The sequence below is a fragment of the Pan troglodytes genome, chromosome 13 (assembly GCF_028858775.2).
Source record: "Pan troglodytes isolate AG18354 chromosome 13, NHGRI_mPanTro3-v2.0_pri, whole genome shotgun sequence".
NCBI lineage: Eukaryota > Metazoa > Chordata > Mammalia > Primates > Hominidae > Pan > Pan troglodytes.
In genome coordinates, this window is record NC_072411.2 from 110,621,569 (window position 1) to 110,646,154 (window position 24,586).

The 24,586-nt window shown below is 40.6% G+C and overlaps 1 protein-coding gene across 2 annotated transcripts in view; it reads left to right on the top strand.

Moving 5' to 3' along the window:
• The window catches only part of PTH2R (parathyroid hormone 2 receptor), a 136,541-nt gene that overhangs the window by 28,183 nt on the left and 83,772 nt on the right, over positions 1-24,586 (top strand). The window contains exon 1 of one of the 2 annotated variants that reach the window (XM_526012.8): positions 19,064-19,450. The exons of the other annotated variant lie outside the window; for it this stretch is intronic. Coding sequence (XP_526012.3) covers positions 19,376-19,450 — 75 coding nt within the window. The 5' untranslated portion in view covers positions 19,064-19,375. Of the gene's footprint in view, positions 1-19,063; positions 19,451-24,586 lie in introns of those variants that run through there. 2 annotated transcript variants of the gene reach the window in all.

Genomic DNA, 24,586 nt, shown 5'->3' on the forward strand with positions numbered 1-24,586 from the left:
TTCTCTATTATACCATCATACTAGTATAGCTAGAGGATGTCACAATGTTGTAATCTTTAGGTGATTATTCTTTGAAGTGCAGAGACCTGTATGTCTCACTCACTGATCACATCATTACAACAACCCCTTTTTATACAAAGATCAGGAAACGGATGCTCTCATGTTAAATATCTTATTCCAGGATCACAGATGATGCTGCCAGTGGCAGAACCTAGATTTGGGTGCAGGGCCCCCTCTCAGTGCTAGTCTGTAAACATTGGACCATTCTTCCTTGAGGAGATAGGCTAAACAGTTGTGGATGGAATAATAAATTAACTAGCATGGCTTAAAACTTCACACTTCAGCCGGGCGCGGTGGCTCACACCTGTAATCCCAGCACTTTGGGAGGCCGAGGTGGGCGGATCACGAGGTCAGGAGATCAAGACCATTCTGGCTAACATGGTGAAACCCCGTCTCTACTAAAAATAGAAAAAATTAGCCGGGCGTGGTGGCGGTCACCTGTAGCCCCAGCTACTCGGGAGGCTGAGGCAGGAGAATGGAATGAATCCGGGAGGCGGAGCTTGCAGTGAGTTGAGATCGCGCCACTGCACTCCAGCCTGGGTGACAGAGCGAGACTCCTTCTCAAAAACAAAAAACAAACAAAAAAAAACTTCACGCTTCAATGGCATCGATCCCAACACCAACAAAGCTATAATTACACAGATACTTCCAAAAAGGTCTAACCTTCGGTGACGTTCCACACTATCCTTCAACACTACAATGACATCTTTTTCTTCTGTCATGTTCATACCTGTGTCCCATTCCATCATACCTGTGTGAGAATAACCTATTAGGTAATATTTATCTCCCTATCCTTATACTCTGTGTTGGTAAAGAGATATTGTAACCCCTGAAGCCTTCTATCTTTGCATAAAATATGTCTTTATGAGTTGTGTGGTTTGAAACACAGTGTAATAGTGATTACTCTAGAATAGACATGTTGAGATAAGAATCACTGTAAGGTTGAGTGGAACTGGGGAAATAAATACAACTTTAGAAAGAAAACTGTCAAGGACTATGGCCAAACTACTAGGATATGAGACATGCAAATTCACTGCCCATATCCTTGAACTTCTGCTTCTCCTGATGTTTGATTATAATTCTATCCCTAGGAAGTTTAAAGGCTATTTTTAGCTAGCGCTTACACCAGGGGAGAGAATACTAATCCAGCGTCTGGCACTCAGTAAGCACTTATGGATGTAAGCAGCAAATATCCTGTAGCAGGACTCATCGAAGCATAGCACATACGTAGAAAACAGTGTAACCTTAGCATCAGCATCAGTGCCCCTTCTTATTATCAAGAGATTCTAATTAGCAATAAGAGGGTGTTCATATTGTGAAGATGTTTTCATTATATCTGAATTTAAGCATCAGAGAGTATTACACAGTCAAGCTATAGGAAAAAACTAAGTTTCTAACAACATATTTTCCATTACTCTGAACATTAGGAATATGCTATATTTTACAGAATGATGATACATTAAAAGGAAACGCATACACACACACACACACACACACACACACACACACAAATCTATTGAGGAAAAATTTCCAGATTGTCTATACTCCTTGGTGCAGCTCTATGGCTTTATATATCATTTCATTAAAATTTTTCCTTCTTATTAGTCTTAGCTCGTCACAATTGTTATGCTTAATTAACTCAATCAATTGTGGATTACTGCCAGTTATATTTGCAGAAACCATAGCAGCTTATTAACTCATAAACACCAAAAGATAACAGAAGCCCTGGAGGACAAATCATTAAATGAATCTTTTAATTTCTAGCCTATAAATGGAAGTTAGCGCACGTTAGTTTGCCAGTTGTTTTCAATGGGTAGACACTGGAATAGTACCTTCCCTATGTCTAGGCTATGTATGACCCATGAGGGGAAGTAATGAATCATGATCAAGCTGATACTTTCATTACCTTTAACATAATGTGCCAAACATTGATGTTTTATCACACATTTGTGATGTTTTCTCACAAATGTTTAATTTTTATCACAAATTAATGAGCAAAAACTAAAGATCTTTGAAGATAGATTTCTTTTCCGTTTTTTCTTTTTTTGCGGGGGTGGGGTGGTTGTTTGTTTTCTAAACTACTGTTTTACTACAACCTAGACAAACATCTGGCACATAGTAGGTGTTTAATGGATGTTTGTTGGAAAGTAAGCTGCTACTATTAGCAAACGTTATAGAAGGGTCTCGAGTTCCATGAGGGAGCATGTTTGGAGAGGCCCATGTGTGATTTTTTACATTATAGTCAAGATGGTTATTTAGAGCATGCCACTCCCATTGGGACTTCCAACCAGGAGAGGCGATTCTGAAAGCCCCCCACTAGAGCTTCTGATCCTTTTAGATGACCCTTGTTGCACCCTTCTCCTCAAATTTTTGAACTGTCAGCAATTACAAGTGTGATGTTACAATATCTGAGATCTCCCAAGTGTGGTCCTTTCCCGCTACTTTTAAAGCAGAGGGAGACATTTGCTATTACTTGGTCAATTTTTCCCAGCCTGAGGGTGTGAAGCTTATGTTTGGAGAGAGTGTTCTTTGCCACTGGGGGTGGAATGTTCTCCTGAGAGGAGTTAGTCACCCAGTTGAAAGTGCTCCCATACCATGTCCCATTTATGCCTGATATGTCTTTAAAGGTTAAAGGTAAAGCCAATAAAGGGAACCCCAAGACGATGAGTTCCGGGTCACTGTAAGATTCCTCAGTGTCGTTGAATTGAGTGAACTACTTAGGACAGACCCAACAATTAGTCTTGTACAAATGGGCCATGGTGGATATTGTAGGAGCTAAAGGGTGTGATGTATTACTAAGTCCGATAAAAAGTCCTAATAGACTTAGTGATAGTAAAACACTCATGTTTATTTTCTGTTAGTAACCATTATTCCTGCTATCAGGATAATAATTAAGCAAAATGCTACAGTAATTGAGATTCTCTGTCTGATTTTCCACCCTGAGGGTGCTACAGTATATAGTTCTATTGCAAATAGTAGAGTGAGTATAACAATTTCTGCAAGGGTGGCATAGTAAATAATTTCCATCAAAAAGAAGTTTTAATATTTGGCTCAAAGGGAGAGGTAGAAATGACAAAAAGTATTTGATGAGGTAGGGGTGAGACTGAGTACGATGAGTAGTTCTTACTCAGTTACTTATCTTTTGTGATTTTCAGCTTAAGATCTATTTTTTCACAGATATTCAGGTCATTCCTTTGGGCTTTGGTCCCTTAGCTCTCCAAGGCTTTGACTCGAGTGTGATGTATCCAGAATTTGATTCCTATAACTTTCATTCCTGAGGGAGTTGAAAGAAGAATGGTGTAAGGCCCTTCCCAGCTTGGGCTTAGGGAGGGAGGCAGGGAAAGCAGAGCCTTCACCTGTACCAAATCTCCTGGGTTAAATAGAGTGGTCCAATTTCCTGGGGTTGGGCTTTCATGAATTGTGCTAATTGGAAGTGAGCCAGAGAAGTTACATGCTTAACTAGCTTAGAGGTTTCTCGATTTAACAGAAAATCATTGGTAAGGAAAGGCCATCCATACAGCATCTTAAAAGGGCTAAGACCTAATTTTGAAGGTGTATTTTTTATTTCTAGTAAGGCCATAGGAAGAAAAGTGACCCAAGGAAGGTGAGTTTCTTGGGATAATTTTCTGAGGTGTCTCTTGATAGATAACCCACTGGCTGTTGAGCTGGTCCTTGGGCCTGTGTTAAAACTTCCAGGGCCATCCCCTTTCTTTCTGATACATACAGATTGAAGGACTCCCCTACAGGAAGGCTGAGAGCTGCTGCTTTGAGCAAAGCTTGCTTTAGCTGGTCAAAGGCCTTTTGAACTTCAGGTTTCCAGGTTAAAAGATGAGTTTTAGCTCCCTGAGTTTTTTTATGACGTTATGTAATGGATGGGCTATTTCACCATATCCAGGTGTCCACAGTTTACAAAATCCTGTAATGCCCCCAAATACTCTTAGTTGCTTGAGAGTTTTGGGGAGGGAGAAGGCGGAGATAGGCTTAATCCGCTCTTTCCCTAATGCTCTGGTCCCCTCAGACAACACTAAGCCTAGGTACTTCACTAAGGTTCTGCAGAGCTGGGCCTTGGGTTTTGAAACCTTATATCCTCTGCTAGATAAGAAGTTGAGAAGAGCTTCAGTGCCTTCCTGAGAAGCTTCCTCAGTTGGGGCACAGAGCAGTATATAATCCACATACTGCAAGACCCTAACTTGAGTATGAGAGAACTCAGAGAGGTCTTGTGACAGTGCCTGTCCAAACAGACGAGGACTATCTCAAAATCCCTAAGGGAAAACCATCCATGTTAACTGGGTGGTCTGGCCGGAGGGATCTTCAAATGCAAACAGGTATTGAGAGTTGGGATGTAACAGTATGCAGAAAAAGACATCTTTCAAATCTAGGACTGCAAACCATTTAGTTCTCTCAGGTATTTGAGTTAACAGGATATAGGGATTAGGGACCACTGGATGGATTGGAACTACAGCTTTATTAATGAGGTGAAGGTCCTGAACTATTCTTCATTCCCCATTGGGTTTCTGCACTCCTAATATTGGGGTGTTGCAGGGGCTATTACAGGGTTTGAGGAGGCCTCTAATCTTTAGGTTATTAATAATGGCTTCTAGCCCTTTCCTAGCCTCTGGCCTTAAGGGATACTCTCTCTGGTTAGGAAAAGAAGTGGGATCCTTAAGATAGATTTGGATGGGCCTAGCAGTTATAGCTCAACCTATTCTTCCTTGAGTTGCTCACACTTCTGGATTAATGTTAACTTCCATCAGGGGGAGACAAAGAGTTTGTCCTGGGGCTATAAGGATACTGGCTCCCATGCGAGCTAGAATATCTCTACCTAATAAAGGAGTGGGACTTTTAGGCCTGATTAGAAAGGCATATGTAAATAGTAAGCCCCCAACCTGCAGCTACGGGTTAAAGGTAAATATCAGGTTAGAGTTTTTCCTGAGACGCCTCTTACAGTCATGCTAAAGGAAGAGGGAAGGCCTGGATTACAGAGAAGAGAGACTGGCTCCAGTATCCAGAAGATCTACCTTCCTTCCTTCAATTTTCAGAATCACCCGGGGCTCTTGTGCTGTAATGGCAGACTGAGCCGGTGGAATGGGGGTTTGAGCCCCGGGACTTGTCAATCCTGCTGGACCATCTCTGAGACTGGTTCTGAACCCAGTGACCTCTGCCTCCAGGGAAAGACCTGTCTTCAGCAGTTTCCACCACAGGCTGGGCAGGGTCAAGGAAGGTTCGTATTGCTGCCTGGGCATTCCTTCTTAAAATGCCCTGGCTGGCCACATTGATAACAGCTAGTGGATGCACCTTGGGGATTCTGGACTTTACAAGCTTGCAACGCTGCTACTAGAGCCTCTGTTCTCTTGTATTTCCTCTCCTTTTCTCAGGCCTCCTCCTGATCCCTATTGTAAAAGACTAAAGTGGCTATTCTCAGGAGGTTTTCTAGGGTGCTCTCTGGTCCTACAACTTGCTTCTGTAGCTTCCTTCTAATGTGGGGAGATGCCTGTGTGATAAACTTGTCCTTCAGGATGAGCTGTCCCTCAACTGAATCAGGGGATAAAGAGGTGTGTTTTATTAGTGCCTTTTTCAGCCTTTCCATAAAGGCTGTGGAATTCTCATCTCATCTTTGGTCTAGCATGGACAGTTTAGAGTAATTGAAAAGGTTGGCCCTGGTCTTCCATAGGCCTTCTATATTAGAAAAAGGGCTTCCTTTTCCATTCATCTCCTGAGTTATTGGGATTCCAATCAGGGTTGTCTACTGGAACTGCTTCCCTTCCTAGTGGAATGGAGTTTCCACCTCTTCCCCACCTTCCCTCTCTCTTTTTCTCCTGGGTCTGCTATAGGAGACATGTTGCTCATCTCCATATTTTTCTGCTGCCTGCAGAACTGTCTGCTTTTCAGCTGCAGTGAGGGTCTGACTTAGCAGCAACATAACATCCCTCCGTGTGAGATCAAACACCTGAGTTAAATTTTGGAAAATTTCTATATACCTATAGGGGTCATCAGAAAATTGGCCTAAGTCTCCCTTTATTTGCTTAAGATCCTGTAATGAGAAGGGAACTTGAACCCTTATGGCACCACTCCCATCAGGCATTTCCTGCAGAGGTAAGAGTGAAGGGGGGAGAGTAGGATATACTGGATCTGGTAGAGCTGGAGGAGTGGATGGTATGATTGGAAGGGGACTGGAAGGGTTGGGACATTCAATAGCTGTCTCGGATTGCTCCTCTGGAACCTGCTTTAGCTCTGGGGAACTATTCCCTGTGGGCTTGCCTGTTGTGGCTGCTAAAAGAACTGGGTTGATTGTACAGAACTTGTAAAGGTCTGAGTTGTCTTGAGGGGCAAAGAAAGCCTGTACATAGGCAGCCTCAGTCCATTTGCCCTTCTGTTTGCAGAAAAGTTTTAACTTTTGGATAATACTAAAATCAAGGCTCCCCACTAGCAGGCCAGGTTTGCCTGTCCCGAAGATAGTAAGAAGGGCATGCCCTTGTGCAATAGAATATGAAGTGCTTTTTCTTCAAAGTCTCAGGGCCGAAGGAGTCCCAGTGCTTTAAAATATACCCCAGGGGGGTGCATGTTGAAGACAATCTGTTACTCATCTAGAAAGAGAAGTGAGAATAAAAGTGTTCTTTTAGTCTGCTTCCTTTCAGTATGTGATCCAGGATAGAGAAGAAAACAGTAGGGGGTGTCCCCCCCACCAATTATTTTCTCTCCCTGGTTCCTGGATCCTGGCACCCATTTGAATGGGACACCCATGACTGCAGGCATGACCCTCCAAGCCATGGCACCAGAGAAACTAGACTTTTGGCCCTAGTCACGCCTCCCTAAGCAGCCTTAGTCCTCTGCCTTTTATTTCCTTTTGACCTCCTAGACTTGTGTGACCTGTGTGCCTCCCTAAAAAAATGGATCTCAAGAAAAACTATGTAATTGAGCAAGGCCCCTTTAAGGGAGGGGGCGTGCTAGATTGAACTCTATATCCTGTTATTATGGCCCATGCTAAAGCATTTACCCTTAGAAAAATGGTTCCAGTTAACTTCTGGACTTAAAATTATTAATTTTATTTAAGGAATTAAATTATTTAAGTAATTAAAATTAATTAATACTATTATTAAGTACTTATTAAGTACTGTCTTAATCAGAGGCAGAATAGGTGGCTTAAAGGAACACAGGAACTGAATGGCCATTTTCCTGCTGATGGGACAATAACGAGACTAAAATCTGGCTGTGGAAGACATCTTACTCCTAACTGCTAAAGGCAGAACTTCCCTGTTCCCAGAAGAGGCCTAGAGTCTGATTTCTTTTCTTTTTTATATATTTTTTTGAGATGGAGTCTCGCTCTGTTGCCCAGGCTGGAGTGCAGTGGCGCGATCTCAGCTCACTGCAAGCTCCGCCTCCCGGGTTCAAGCCATTCTCCTGCCTCAGCCTCCGGAGTAGCTGGGACTACATGCGCCCGCCACAATGCCTGGCTAATTTTTTGTATTTTTAGTAGAGACAGGGTTTCACCATGTTAACCAGGATAGTCTCTATCTCCTGACCTCATGATCCACCCGCCTCAGCCTCCCAAAGTGCTGGGATTACAGGCATGAACCACCGCGCCCGGCCGAGTCTGATTTCTAATGGTGCAAAAGGAAGCTGCGGTATTGCTGTGAAAAAAAAATGTGCCTCATGTAGAGGATGTCTATTTCCACTAGGTGGTGGTGTTGGCTTAGAAATATTGTGTGCTCACCAGCGATGTGGTAGCAAGAAACCTCACCACAGGGGAAAGGGAAGAACTCTGTTCCTAGAAGATTGCAACGACATTTTCCTGATCTTGCCCAACAGGATTACTTTTCTAGGCTCTACAAATCCCTGCACATTTCACACAGAGAAAGAGTATGAGACCGAGGATAGAAAAGGAAGGAGAGTTTTGCAACAGGATAGCTGAGGATTCTCTGCCAACACCCAGAATGGACTGTCGGAGGCTGGGTCCATCATGAAAATGGCCATACTGCCCAAGGTAATTTATAGATTCAATGCCATCCCCATCAAGCTACCAATGACTTTCTTCACAGAACTGGAAAAAACTACTTTAAAGTTCATGTGGAACCAAAAAAGAGCCCATATAGGCAAGACAATCCTAAGCAAAAAGAACAACGCTGGAGGCATCATGCTACCTGACTTCAAACTATACTACAAGGCTACTGTAACCAAAACAGCATGGTACTGGTACCAAAACAGAGATATAGACCAGTGGAACAGAACAGAGGCCTCAGAAATAACACCACACATCTGCAACCATCTGATCTTTGACAAACCTGACAAAAACAAGAAATAGGGAAAGGATTCCCTGTTTAATAAATGGTGCTGGGAAAACTGGCTAGCCATAAGTAGAAAGCTGAAACTGGATCCCTTCCTTACACCTTATATAAAAATTAATTCAAGATGGATTAAAGACTTAAATGTTAGACCTAAAACCATAAAAACCCTAGAAGAAAACCTAGGCAATACCATTCAGGACATAGGCACAGGCAAGGACTTCATGACTAAAACACCGAAAGTAATGGCAACAAAAGCCAAAATTGACAAATGGGATCTAATTAAACTAAAGAGCTTCTGCACAGTAAAAGAAACTACCATCAGAGTGAACAGGCAACCTACAGAATGGGAGAAAATTTTTGCAATCTGCCCGTCTGACAAAGGGCTAATATCCAGAATCTACAAAGAACTTAAACAAATTTACAAGAAAAAAACAACCCCATCAAAAAGTGGGAAGTATATGAACAGACACTTCTCAAAATAAGACATTTATGCACCCAACAGACACATGAAAAAATGCTCATCATCACTGGCCATCAGAGAAATGCAAATCAAAACCACAATGAGATACCATCTCATGCCAGTTAGAATGGCGATCATTAAAAAGTCAGGAAACAACAGATGCTGGAGAGGATGTGGAGAAATAGGAATGCTTTTACGCTGTTGGTGGGAGTGTAAATGAGTTCAACCATTGTGGAAGACAGTGCGGTGATTCCTCAGGGATCTAGAACTAGAAATACCATTTGACCCAGCGATCCCATTACAGGGTATATACCCAAAGGATTATAAATCATGCTACTATAATGACACATGCATATGTATGTTTATTGCGGCACTATTCACAATAGCAAAGACTCGGAACCAACCCAAATGTCCATCAATGATAGACTGGATTAAGAAAATGTGGCACATATATACCATGGAATACTATGCAGCCATAAAAAAGGATGAGTTTATGTCCTTTGCAGGGACATGGATGAAGCTGGAAACCATCATTCTCAGCAGACTGACCCAAGGACAGAAAACCAAACACTGCATGTTCTCACTCATACGTGGAAATTGAACAATGAGAACACTTGGACACAGGGAAGGGAATATCACATGCTGGCGCCTGTTGTGGGGTGGGGCACTGGGGGAGGGATAGCATTAGGAGAAATACCTAATGTAAATGATGAGTTGATGGGTGCAGCAAACCAACATGGCACATGTATAAATATGTAACAAACCTGCATGTTGTGCACATGTACCCTAGAATTTAAAGTATAATTAAAAAAAAAAAAAAGAGGCCAAGAGCACCTTGGAATGACAGAACAGATTTTAAGCTTACTCCCATACTTACCACTCTGATGAATGCTGTACCTTGGATTCCTGGCCAATGCACCAAAATCATATGGCTTTGATGACTGGAGGAACACCAGGGTCCTTGGTCTTGCACCGGTTTGAATAAAACGACACAGACACATGTGGAGTGGCTTTAGGGAGTGGAGAATTGTAATAGGCAAGAAAGAAGGAAGAGGCTCCCTCTGTACAGAGATAGAGGTGGGGGGGCTCTAAGCTGAAAGAGGGAACCCTGAGTGCGGTGAAAAACAGCCATTTATATGAGGAGGCTGGAGGAGGCGGTGTCTTACTGGCATAGTGCCCAGAGGATTGGTTTGACCAGGTATGTCATTCAAGTAGCCGGTGAAAAAACTGGCCCTCCCACCCTAGCCTTTTAATATGCAAATGAAGGGCACCATGATGTTCTACACATGTGGGGATATGTGGGGTGGCCATGTTGCCAGGCACATGTGGGCACAAGAAGATGGCAGGAATCACCATGTTTGGTGGACCTAGTTTCTAATGGCCTGCATTTGCATATCAAAGCTTGCCTGCCGGGGTCTAAGAGCCAGGGTTTTTCTGCTAGGCAAGAAACATTTCTGGAGCTGATTTAAAAGAAAAATAAACTTCCCAAGGACCCCTTTTCTTCTTTATCTGCCTAAAATAATTTTTTAATAACTCCTATAACAATGATTACTAGAAAGCAATTTATTCATGAAACTTAAAACTAAAATCAAATAATTGAAAATTAATTCATTGGGTCTTTGATATTAATATTCTTTAAGCCACAGAAGTCATAGAAAAGACTGAATTTGTCACCCTAGGCATTTCATTAAAAAAAGTTAGTTTCTTTTGTCTCAGAATGAAGTAGTCTTAAGTTCCAGAGCAGATATATCCTCATTATAATTAGTGAAATGGTGGTTTACTTAATTTTTAACATATAAATAGAGTCACATTTATCACTCCTCGGCATTTTCTTTAAGGATCTGATGCCAGAATGGCCATGGAAGTCAAACATGTCTTATGCAAGAAATGGAATAAAAAGTTTCTATGAGTTTATGGTAATGGTTGGTTGGAAGTGTTACTTTTTGTAGCAGCTACTGTCAATGTTCCAATCATTTCTGATGATCTTGGTGATTTGGTGGATAATTAGACATGTGTCCTTAGACCAAGAAACTGCAAAGGCATAGAAGAAAGACAATCACGCTCTTGTGTTCAAAATGAAACGCTTCTTTAGGGGCATTGTATTTTACTTAGATAATCATTTTAGAGCTTTATATGAGGTGTCTGGATGTGGTTTGGGGAATGTAATTAGATCAATTCCCTTAAAACTGTTTAAAGTGATTTCTCTCTTTCCATAAGTTATTGTATTACTAATTAATTTATTTACTATCTCGATTTTGTGCTGTTTGAATCTTAAGGCAGAAAAGAGTTGTCTGTATCTCTTGTGATAACACATATACTGGAATTATAAAATTAGACTCTCTTGAATTCTAGCTCTTAACCAGTCCCAAACTTGACTCAGAATTCAAAGGACCAGGCAAACACCAGGCACAAATAAAACAGTCTTTTCTTAGAGAAGTCTGAGACCATTTGGCACAGATTTCCAAAATAACCCTATTCTCATGCAGTAGGATAAGTTTTAGATTTAATAGACAAGCTTCTTTATAAGCAATATGTGCAGAGACATTGTTCAAACAAAGGGAATAATTCCAGTTATGCAATGTCTCTTCTTCATACCTTATTGTTTACATAATCATCTCTTAGTTTCCCCTATCACCCAGAAACCTGTGAATTCTAAGTTTATTTATACACACAATCAAGATGTGTGCTCCTAAAAACATTTTATACTCTCCATTATCTTTCCATTCCTAGTAAATACTTAGTGGGTTTACTGGAAAATTTGGTTATTCACATGTGTTCAGGGAAGGGTTAACTCAGTAGGTCTGGGTTGCTCAAACCCTGCACATTCCCAAGAAAGGCCAGTCCTCAGGACTGGCCCTTGGCTGGTTTCTGGGAGATGAGCTCTAAGTCCTCGGCATAATCTGCTGGATAAGAGTGGTTTGTATATCTGCAGCCTTGGGCTATGCTGTACCAGTTTGACCAGGTAGTTTATGCTAACAATGTCATCTGTGAATGCCTATTTTTGCTTGTGGCAGGGTTATGGTGGGGCTGGGTTCCAAGTAGGTGATTAAAAACCCTAGACACCAGGACTCAGATAAGCTTCCCTAGTTGGCAACACTTTGCACAAGGTGTCATACATCATTGCTGGGAGAATTAAGTGCATCTGTGTGACTCCACTGGGAGAAGACCCCTGGAAGCTTGTTCCTGGTTCTGCCTGAACATCATCTTATGTGACTTTTCCCTATGTTGAATTTAATCTGTATCCTTTCACTCTGAGGAATCATAACCATGAGACAACATCTTCTGAGTCCTATGAGTCCTTCTAGCAAATCATTAAGCATGATGGTGGTGGTTTTGAGGACTCCCAACATAGCATGTTTACCAAGAGATTTATTTGAGGTTTTTCTTTCCTTTCTGATAGAGAAAAGTTCATACCTGCTGTTCACCTTTTCCTTCCCAGCATGTAGTGTGGAGCTATGAACCTCTATGCTGATGTCCTTTCAGCCCTTTTTATTGATACTCACCCTGTCTCTGGGGCCTTACCCCTTCATTAATAACCCTATGGAAAGTAAAACTTTATTTCAATAGGTCTCCAGTTATAGCACCTGGAAAATTAAACTCTTCTTAAAACCCAAGTTAGTTCTTTCAGCGATTTGACCTATTTTGTTTTTCAGAAAACACTTCTGTTTATACCTTACTAAAATATTATATTGTAGTGGTTATAAGTCCAGAGGCTAGTAGAGTACTTGTTTATTGAAAACAAAATAAAATATGAATTCTAAATAGTAATGTCTAAATTCTTCAAAATGTAAGTGGTAGAATTGACTTTGATAGACCTTTTCTCCTGTAATATATTGTTATAATATCCTGAGACATACTCAGCATAAATATCTTCCCAGTCATTAAATTAGTCACCAGCACCTCTCTTTGGGGACTGCCTAAAATGAAAGGATATGTCCTTCGGTGGAGTATTCTTATATTTCCAGGGGTAGCAAGAGCTATTTGAATTTCTCATTAGAATGTCTTTTTCAGATGTCTAGTTTAACCTGGTATCCTAGTAAAAATAGCAACATCCGGATCACTAAGGGATGGTTCAGAGTAGATTATATTAGTGGTTATTTTGGTATTAGGTTTGTGGTACTATCTATAACCTTTTATAAAGATCTCATTGATTTATTTTAATGTGGGTAAAATCATTTTAGACATGGATGAATCAGACAATAACTTAATTTTATCTAAATATTTTGCAAATTAGGTCAGCAAGAGTTCACTATATAATTGCTAAAATAGTCTCTTTAATTTCCAAAGCATATGTATATTTTATTGGAAATGTGATTTATGTGCATTATATTCAACTAATAAACATTATATTTGATGTCTCAGTAAGTATTTAACCAGATGTATATGTATCTCTTGAACTTTTATTGCACAAACATAAAAGCTCTGTTTGTGGAGAGAATAAAAGCAAATTTCATAGTAGACCTCAATATGCATTTGACAAGTACTGACCTCATAGTTCTAGAATAGAAACCAACTGGGTATGATACATGAGAGTTAGTAGACATAGCTTATGATCATTATGTGAATACATTGGTTGTATTCCAGATATCAGAAGGAGGTATACAATAGGATTATGCCATGCTCAGAAATATTGGATGTCTGTGTATGAATCCTATGAAGAAATCATTCATATTCCCATAAACATTGAGTTTCTTCGCAGTCTCTTCTTCCATCTGTATGGGAACTATTCCCAAATCTGTTTTCAGCACTTACCTGAGCCCCACTCTCCAATTTCACATTCTTTTCAAAAGTCTCCAAATTCTCCCCTACCTGCCACCTGTATGTTCCAATGTTACCTGAAATGGAACATGAGGAGAGTTAGGATTAGCATCTGTCTCCTGTAAAAACAGTGGCCTTTCCTTCTGCCTTCCCACTACTATCAACACTAGTCTTGTTCTTTTGGCCTCCAAGACTTGCAAAAAGGTTTTTTTTTTTTTTTTTTTTTTGCCCCGTCATTCCTTTTACCTTCCAAACCGCTCAGCGATCAGGTCCTGTTAATATTTTCTTTATGGTATCTCTCCTTCTTATTCCTTCCTGTGTATTTTTTTTAAACTTAATCCTTTTCCTCCTCAGGGTTTGCAGCCACCCTTCTTCCTCTGCAGCACACCTGCTGTTTTAGAATCCATCCTGTTCTGCCCGTCTCCTGCTTTGCACATGTTCTTCTCTGCTTCGAATGCCCTCTTCAGCATCCTCCATTGGGTCACACACAGCCCTTCTTCACGCTCAGTTCTGATGACTCCTCTGGAAATCCTCTCTCACCACACAGGGCTTAGAGGACTTCTGCTGTCTTCAAGGCTCTGGGAGTGCACTGGGAACAGGACAGGATCATTATCCTTGAAGCTCTGGTGCCCAAGAGACGCTAGCCACAGTGTGTTGTTGTTATTAGAGGTTGTCCCCTTACACAGCTCCCTGGTTCCTCTCCACTGCACCTGTTCTACAAGAGCCAACAGAACACTTTTTCCTACAAAAACATTTTTGTATCACAGCAATTTGGTGGCACATGACTGGCTACCATACCATTCATTGCAATGCCATGTCTTAGCCAGGCTTTGAGGGACCCCAGTTCCTGCTACTCCTCACTTTCCTATTTTTACCAACAAGGCAGTTTTCTTCCTGTTTTTGCAGATTATATAAGTCACCCAGTTTCTTGGTGTGCTTTTTGCCATTCAAAACACTTAAAAATGCCCTTTCCCTTTGTCATAGCTTCTGAGAAGCTTTGCAGATTTTCTCACTATCCTGGAAGACTTCTTCAAGTAACCTTAGCCTCAAAGTAATCAGTCCCTCCCTCTGCAGCCTGTAGCTATTTTTATATTATGTTATTTTGTCCATGTTGATATTTTGCTTTGTCATATAAATTCTTTAGGAGAAAACCAGTATGTTCCATTTTTTGTTGTTTTTATCAATATTTACTTTTTACAGTGATCTTTCTTGTCTAGAAAGTACCTAGTATAAATTGCTAACAAAATGTCATAGCTCCCTACATCTTAAAAAGTCCTTAATCAAATTTTATTTTTCAAGGCTTCTTGTACTTATTTTAAGTGATAAAGAAACAACTAGATTGACATTTTCAATGTTCCTTCCTAATCCATCTCCAAATTAAAGGGTTGTTACTTATCTAGGTGAAATTTCTCTTTCTTGTGGTATTTGGTACATTCTTGGGAGCATATGCCTTCGTGTGCTGAAAGACTCAACATAAATTGCTCATAGATATGTCATACTGCCTGTAATGTTGAGTGATCCTTTGGTTTAACAAGGATTAAAAATGTAATTCTATTGGGAAGTTATCTCTGTGGGGAAATGAGAAAATGAATGAGAAGGTGCTTAGTACATCTGTGAAGTTCTATGGAAATGCTAAAGCGCATTCTATAGGGGCACGGTAGAATAGTAGAAAAAGTGATAAATGTGGAAACAGAAGACCTAAGCTGAAGTCTTCACTGGCTACCGTGTGTCCTTCTGCACATCATTTAGCTTCTTTCTGAGTTATAGTTTCCTCATCTAAATGGGTACTACCACTAAAATGGATATTTTAGTTTATGTATCTCTAAGGCTTGTTTGGGGAATCAGGATATTTTGCTGGATGCAAATATTTTGCAGAATGTAGATTTATGAAAGAAATTGGTAATATGTTAAAAATATGAGCTATTGTTATAGCCAGCAAATTATAGCCATTTAATCCATGATATTGGCTAGTTCAGTCAGACGTTTTCCATGGAGGCAGTAAGATTTTCATGATTAGAATTTTTTTATTGAGGAAATATGCTATACATATGTAGGGATGATTTAAGTATTGGGAAGAAGTTAAATGATTTTTTCACATACTAAAATCCTATGGGATTTCTAGAGAAGACTTGCAGCTCTCCTAAATTCTTGACAGAAGAGTGTGTCAACTCTGAGAAAGCCATTTAATTTTAGAAAGACAAAATGGAGGTACAAAAAGCAGAAGGGGCTATTTGTCCAGTTAGCATTTGGACAGGATTAAATCCTGGTGCTAACTGATCTAACAATTAATGAAATCACGTTGCTCTCACATCAGATGCTAGCAGCTAGATTTCACACTGCAAGCACGGGAGTTCAATGACAGGATGGTGTTCAGTTATTATTGGTGTGTAGCAAGCTACCCCCAAACTTAATGACTTAAAGTAAGTACAACCACTTACATAGCTCAGAAATCTGTAATTTGGACAGGCTCTTCTCTGCTTAAGTTGGTATCAACTGAGGCAGCTGAGCTTGGGTTAGAGGATTCAGTTCCAACATGGCTCACTCATAGGGCTGATGAGTTGCCACTGGTTGTTGCCTGGAACAGTGGTTAGGATTGAGACCTGAGATCTTCAGTTGCCTGCACTGGGCTTCTCTATGGGCGTCTCAGACTTCCTCACAGCATGGTGGCTAAATTCCAAGACTGAAAGGAAGTCCTAGAGCCTAGAAGTAGAACCTGCCAGTTTCTTAAGGCCAGAGTTTATTTCCACTATATTCTATAGGTCAAGCAGTCATAGAGCCCATAATCATGGGAAGGAGACATAGACCCTCACTTCTCAATGAAAAGTGTGTGTCCAAGAGTTTTGGGGACATATTTTAAAACCTCTACAGTCAGAGAGTGTAAGGGGAGAACAGAGAGAAGAAGAACATTAAGTCTTAGGAGGACAAGCTTGAGTTGGGGCTGTTAGTTGGCTACTGAGAAGAAAGTTCTCATCTAATTATTTGAGAAACAAAGACAGAACATTGGTAATTTAACAAGTAGGGCAGTGTAGATTTAAGAGACAGGAAATGGCATGGTACCAAGCACATAATTGTCCAACTTCTTAATTTTCTTCAGGCTTTATCTTGACTGAGGTGGGCCTTGAATTTGTTAATAATTTTCTTTAATCCTCAGTAGGGAAACTTTAAGATTGGCGATTGCTTCCTTTTCATTATTTTCCCTTAAGCTACAAATTAATTACTGAGTATTTCCATAATAAGCTTTGCATATTAATAATTATAAATGGAATGTAATAGTGTATATGAAAGTATTTTGCAAATACTAAGCTTACTGTCATTTGTATAACTGTACAGCTGATAAAAGTTTCCTCGACATTGTCATTATCTCATTTAATTGTTACACGGGCCTTATGAGGCAACTTGTTATTAGTAATAACAACCTTTCCTAATTAAACAGAGAGAAAGACACTTGCACACGAGCCACTGCACATCAGTTTGGAGCCAAGACAAAAACCCTCGCCTTGGGGAGTACCTTTTCTCTTCAGATGTACCCCGAGAAGTACCCGTGTTTGAATGGCCAGACTTCCCTGTTGTTATCTGCCTACTTCCTGAGTTCCAGTGAGAAAGCCCTCAGGACTGAGCTTCAGAGGGCTAAGTTCTTTCCAAATTTAACAGTCAGGCACTCAGAGAAAAGACTGCCAACCATTTGATGGAGGTGTTTCACATCTGAGTTTGATGAATGGTGTTCCACCCTGGATAAACTGGAGAGATGCTCTATTTAATCGATTGCAAACCCTACTTTGATTTCTAAGCCTCTTCTATCAGAGCAGCCTTACATGGAGCTAAAGTTGTGATTTCAGAGGCATTAGCAAACTTTTGTCCTCCACCTCCCTTCAAAATATCTTTCCCATTAAAAAGATGGATTCTTTAATAAGTGATGTTGCATTAACTGGTTAGGTACTTGGAGAAATTGTTACATTACCTAAAAAATTGATACTTTAAAACATTAAATTATTTATTTAATGTTTGAAACAGTAAAATTATGAAACGGTAGAAAAGAACTAGAAAAAAGATCTGATGAAAAGATTTTCTAATTTTTAGTATGCAATTCCTTTCTCGCATAAAAGCTAAGGAAGAAATTATAAAAGAAAAGATTGCTAGATTTAGATACATAAATTTAAAAAACCCTCCGCACTGATCAAGATATTATAAATTAGGCCAAAAACAAAGTTGAAAAACATTTTGGTATTTATGTCAGAAAAATATTTTATATTGTAAACATAGACAGTGCTTTTCTACGTAAATAGGGAATACTCAAACTTACCACAGCCCTTTGCCCATTCACAGACTATGATCACAATAATAATAATAATATTCATCATCACCAAACAATGCTAATGATACTAGCTAATACTTATTGAGCATTTCCTTGGACTTTATGTTTGTTTACTCACTTAACTTTTCCAACAAAATTTTGAGGGACAGCAGTGGGCTGAATGTTTATGTTCCCCCAAAATACATATGTTGAAGTTCTAGTCCTTAAGGTGATGGCTTATTAGGCAGGGACTTTGAGAGGTGATTTGTCATGAGGGCTCTGAGATCAGTGCCCTTATAAAAGAGACCTCAGAAAAATCCCTCATCCCTTCTGCCATGTGAGGTTGCAATGAGAAGACAGCAGTGGTCAATGAGGAAGCGGGCTTTTATCAGACACTGAATCTGCCAGCACTTTGATCTTGGACTTCCCAGCCTCCAGACTGTGAGAAATAAATCTCTGATGTTTATAAGCCACCCAGTTTATGGTATTTTGTTATAGCATCCAGAGCTGATTAAAGGAGGTTCTCGCATTTCTCCCATCTTACAACTGAGGAGATTAAGACAAAGAGAGGCCAGTATGTAATTTGCTCAGGGTTATGCAGCTAGCACATGGCAGAGCCAGAATTCAAAGGCTTTCTTCCTTCAAGAGGCAAGAACAAGAGATTTTAAAAGGTTGTAATACAATTGGCCAATGAATGTCTAAAATAGTCAAACTTAAAAATAAACTAAAAAAAAAGAATATTAGTTGTCTTTTTTTAATGCCAGGATTCAAAGCACAACACCACACAAAGAACTTTTGACCCACAAGAAATATATACATTATTTCTACTTAACACACACCGAGTATTATTATAATGGTTAGGAGAAAATGAATCAGAGCATTTTAGAGAACTTTAGGACTGTCCAGCGAACAGCCCAGACGCAGGGCCTACCTGGCCTCGGGAGCCTTTAGCCATCTTGTCGCTGTCCTCGGGGCCGATGGTCAGCGCACGCAGGACAGGAGGAAACTTCTGGATCACTCCCCGAAGACCCAGGGCGCCCCTAGAGATAGGGCCCTGGAACCCGGGACAGAGTGGAGGGAAGCAGAAACATTGCGAATCGGGGGTGGCGGCAGCAGCGACGTGGGATCCTTTGCCCTCCGCCCTCTGGGCTGCGGGACCCAGTGACTTCGAGGAGGAGCGCGAGCGCAGCCGCGCGGGGCGCACCCGTATCCGCCTGGCGCGGGAGCCGCCCCCTTCCCGCCGCAGGCGGCGCGGGGCTGCGAGTCAAGTCCAGGACTCGGGCCAGTCTCTCCGGAAGACAAGACCAACCTCGCGCCGCGGCGCAGCAGGACGCGGGTTCTGAGAAGCGCGTGGCTCCGGCGACAAGACCCCAAGCACCCTCGGCCGGTGGCCCGGGCCCGACCACCCCAGCTGCGCGTCGTTACTGGCCACAAGTTTGCTCTGGGCCAGCCAAGTTGGCGACTTGGAAGCTTCTCCCGGGCTCTGGAGGAGGGTCCCTGCTTCTTCCTACAGCCGTTCCGGGCATGGCCGGGCTGGGGGCGTCGCTCCACGTCTGGGGTTGGCTGATGCTCGGCAGCTGCCTCCTGGCCAGAGCCCAGGTAAGAGCCAGTGCTCCGCGACACCTGTTTTCGCGGAGCCTCCGGCGGGGACTCAGCTTTAGCGACACGGAGGCCAGGTGCGCGCGAGAGCTCATTCATGTTCACACGTCCACAAACGCCCCGGCACGCACCGAGGCGTACCCGGCAGGTGCTGGCAGGCAATTAGTGGAGGGAGCTTCAAAGATCTGCTTTAGTGGAGTGATGTCCTGGGGCCGGCACTGTTTAGACCAGCATCCTGGCATCCGCAAAGTAAGGGGATATTTCCGAACAGCGGAGTCGTGGATCAAGAGTGTGAGGCTGGGAAGGTGAAGGAACTTTTCTTACTCTTAAACTCCGTGGTCCCCATTTAATTAATCGAAATGACTTTTGTCTGCTCGTAATTTACCATCGCTTTTGAGAATTTAAACTTACAGGATCGATTGTGACCACTATCTGAAAGAATAATTGGCTGTCTGTGATACAGAATCACATACATTCAAGTTAGGAGACAGAATAAAAATACCAAAATACAGCTCATTTGTTAATGTTAAGAAACGGTGGCTGTCACTTTTGTACTGCTAATATCATTTAGAGATTTTCTGGGCGATCTTTCACAATGAAGCCTCTTTAATGTGCAAGGCACAATTCATACGCACTTTTTTTTTTGAGTCAAATCAAATGTAGGGTTTACAGTCAGCTTTTCAGATGAACTAGAGAGATGCGTGTAGTGGTGGATGTTATGCAGTTCAAGAGCCCTGTGAATTTAAACCGAATCAAGGTATTTCTCTCCGGTTCGGTAGGGGGTGCCCCTAGACCGTCAAATGAAGGCCCAATAAAAAATTATTTCACCGTGAGAATTCAAAGCAGTGATTTATGTATTGATACTGTCTAAACTTAATACTATGTTCTCGGCTTTCAGATGACTAGTTTAAATTTCAATTATTCTAAAAGTGCAGTTTAAAAAACCTATCTGTTAAAGTCATAACCAGAGACATTAAAACTTAAAGGGGATTTCTAGGCTAGGTGCCACGCTAAAAGTGGGCTTTACTTAACATGACCAAGATGTTTCATGTAGATTTATTTTGTTAATAAATAAATTTTGTTAATAAACTAAACAATTTGTGTGTCATACATTGACTAATAATATTAGCAATGGATAGCTGAAAGTAAGATACACTTAAACCTGAAAAAATTCATCAAGTTACCAGAAGGAATATGAATGCATGGAAAAAAATTTGGTGATAAATTTCCATGATCGTTATAGAACTCTGGTAATCTCTACTATACTTCCTACATTTTTATCTCATAAGATATTTGGATAATATGCTTAAAAATGGCATCTTCTTATATACAAGAGGCAACTGAACTCTAACCGTTTATTTTATTTAGTGTTCTAGATTACTTTTTATAAGGAAATGGGGAGGTATTATGTAGTACAATAAGAAAAAAAAAAAGACTTGGTGTGGTGGCTCATGCCTGTAATCCCAGAACTTTGGGAGACGGGAGGATCTCTTGAGCCCAGGAGTTCGGGGCTGCTCTGAGCTATGATCATGCCACTGCGCTCCAGCCTGGCAACAAAGCGAGACCCTGTCTTGAAGGAAGGAAAGAAAGAAAAGAAAGAGAAGAAAGGAAAGAGAGAGAGAGAGAGAGAGAGAGAGAGAAATAAATAATAAATAAATCACCATGGGATTGTGGGCAGAATATTTTCTTTTGCTTTCAATAAAACAATCAGGACATTGAATACTTCTTCTATAACTTTAAACCAGGGTTTCCCAACCTTGGCATTGTTGACATTTTGGGACATATATAATAATTCTTTGTTTTGTTGGGGGTGGGTGTGTTGTCCTGTATATTGCAGAGTATTTAGCGCCACCCCTGTCTCCTCTATCCACTAGATGCCAGTAGCCCCCCTCCCCCTAACTGAGACAACCAAAAATGTCTCTAGATGTTGCCATACATAGTTTGGAAGGCAAAATCACTCCTGGTTGAAAATCATTGCTTTACACGGATTTCCATTTATATCTATAGATTATGAATTGCATAAAATGACAGTTTGTGGTATTATATTACATTTGCCGAATTTTTGACATTTTAAACAAAATCTGGAGGTTAAATTCAAGTGATTTACATTGACAAACTGATACATTTTATGACCTTCAGTTTCTTCATCTTCAAAAGAGTCATATTGGGCTAAGATTCTTTTAATTCTATAAGTCTTGGTTTATTACTTTAGGTTACAGTCATTCTCTACTCTGAAATTCCATTAGTTAACCTGGAGTATAATAGAGACTAAATACATTCTGGGTATTATTTACTTCAAATATCAATTGCTGATATTATTAGCTTAAGTATGAGAGACAAGGTATTTATGAAAAATGAGCCTGGCTTTATTAATTTTTTTAGCATACCCAGTTAATGATGAATATATTGCTAGCTAACACAGATATTTCAAAAAAATTATAACATATTGATAGAAAACCAAAGAGAACTCACCCAGGCAGAATGAGCTTGTGTAGAGTAAATATTTAGTGTTCAGTAAACACTGGATCACACCATAAAATAGATGATATAGACCAGTGCTCATCAATTGTTTTAAGGGTCTCTGTGGTTTCTGGTTGGTAAAGATATACTTTTGTCTCAAAGCACAGTTCAAAACCCGTGCATTCATACATCATTACAGAGCCCAGCAATGCATTTTCTATAGTCAGAGTATCACATGGTAATGAGGACCACTATATAAACATGTTCAGTATTTTCTTTACTGTGTTAGTGGATCCTCCTGGTAACAGACTGTAGGATGGAATTGGGGTGCCAGAGGTTTATTAGGGGAGGAGGTAATGCTTGTGAAAGTTGAAAGGGAGAGGGAGAAGGAGTGGACAGGGGTAACCTCAGACCGGCAAGCAAATCTGACAAAATTTTGTCCAACTCAAAGGAGAACCTTGGGGGAAAGGTGCCCATCAGAGGAGTCCCATGCTGTGAAAAAATGGCCAGGTCTTAGAATTCCTGCTGTTGACCTTCCAGCATGAAGATTCAGAGCCTACTAGAAAATCAGAAATCTCTTTCTAGGTGTGGAAAAATGGTAATCAGTAATGCTACTTGCCGAGTACCAAATACTGTGCTAAGTACTTGATTCTCTCATTTAATTATCACAGTAACTTTATGAGATGGGCACTGTAATTGTTCACATTTTTATAAATGAGAAAATGGGGCTATGAGATGTTAGATAATATACTCAACTCACACAAGCAGCCATGATTTATACTCTGACTTTTACCTCTGGGGCCCACCCCTCCTACTGGTACCCTCATTGTGGAGATCAGCTGGGCACTGCTTAGTGACATTATGTATACACATGTCCTCTGTCCCAGCAATCTCCGCCCCGAGTCTCTATCCCAGGGAATTTCTCACCCAGGTCTATAATGATTCTTGCAGTAATTCTGTGGTGTTAGAGAATTAGGGACAATCTGGGTGTTTATAATGGGATATTGTGCAGCAATAAAAAGCAATGGCTTAAATGTGCACAAATCAGCATGGACAAGATCGTAAAAAGAGGATAACATGTGACAGAAACAATAGGATATATGGTATGATATCATTTACATACATTAAAATACATGCCCATAAAATAGTAATATATGTTTTATGAACATATTCAGATAAAAGATTGTGTGTGCGTGTGTGTGTGTGTGTGTGTCTCACATAAATGCTTGTCTATGGGAGGTAGAGAAGTAGGAGTGGGGTATAGACATAAAATGGGATAAATCAATAAATCAAGTAGGCCTACACTCTGCATCTCAATGCATGTGTTAATTACAAATTGTGGTGATAATAAACAGAACTGTCAAAACTATTACTGATGGAGTTAGGAATGAGGACAGCCGGGCGCAATGGCTCATGCCTGTAATCCCAGCACTTTGGGAGGCCGAGGCGGGCAGATCACTTGAGGTCAGGAGTTCGAGACCAGCCTGGCCGACCTGATGAAACACCGTCTCTACTAAAAATACAAAAATTAGCTGGGCATGGTGGCACAAGTCTGTAGTTCCAGCTACTTGGGAGGCTCAGGTGGGAGGATCGCTTGAACCCTGGAGGCAGAGGTTGCAGTGAGCTGAGATCATGCCAAGTCCTAGAATATAGGCAGCTTCTCCAAAGTGGAAACTAGGGACTGTCTTTGGCAGAATGAAATGGAAACTCAACAGTTGATTATCTCTATACTGTGTTTATTGCCACAAACACTATTGTAGTTAAAGATAAGAGAGTTGGTTTGTTCTCATTCTTTTCTGTTGACAGCCAGGACTATTTCCATTTGTCTTCTAGTTATAAGGAAGTCTTAAATCCCTGAGGAATGGGCTTCCTGGTGGCTGCATTAATTGTGAGTAGTCTCTTCAGCCCTGGTAGACCAGAGGCAGTGAGATGGAAGGGTCCCAGGTGTGGCTGTTTCTTGCCAATGCACAGAGAGTAGGTTTCATATTCCCAGAACTTCCTCAATTCTTTGTGACAAAATAAAATATTTTCAACAGGCATTCATGCATCTCACTTATTTTCCTGTCTTGAACTTCAATTGGTTTTGTCATCTACTGGAACCCATCTTGTCCTTTCTTTCCCCTCTGTTTTGTTTTTTTCTTTTCTCTGGGTTATTCATTAAATTTTTAAACAGCCATGTTACTTTAGGCAGTTAATTTCGTCTCTTGGTTGTCTCCACTGGCTCCACTGTAAAATAGGACTTACTCATAGAATAAGCATTATAGTGACATCTACTCATAGAATGTGAGTCTTGAATTTAAAAATATACAAATAAAAAGCTTAAAGGTGCCTGATAACAAAAGATGTCAGCTCTTTCCTCTTCTTTTATTAGCAGATCAGTTAAGTTATTTTTAATGGAATGATTACTAGATTAAGATTATTTCTAAGCATTATTGAGAACTCCTGAAGGCTTTTAAATGGGGTGTGTATGTGTGTGAGAATTTTGCGAGGCTATTTTCTCTTCCTTTTATTTCTTACGGCTTCTCCTTCAGAACCCACATTTTTTCTGATAGCAATTGGACATTTTCTTCATAACACCGATAGCTGTTATAATATTACATTTATTAATATAAGTACTTGATCAATATCTAACTTCCTCATTGCTTTTGCTCAAAATTTGTTTCCTTCTTGCTGATG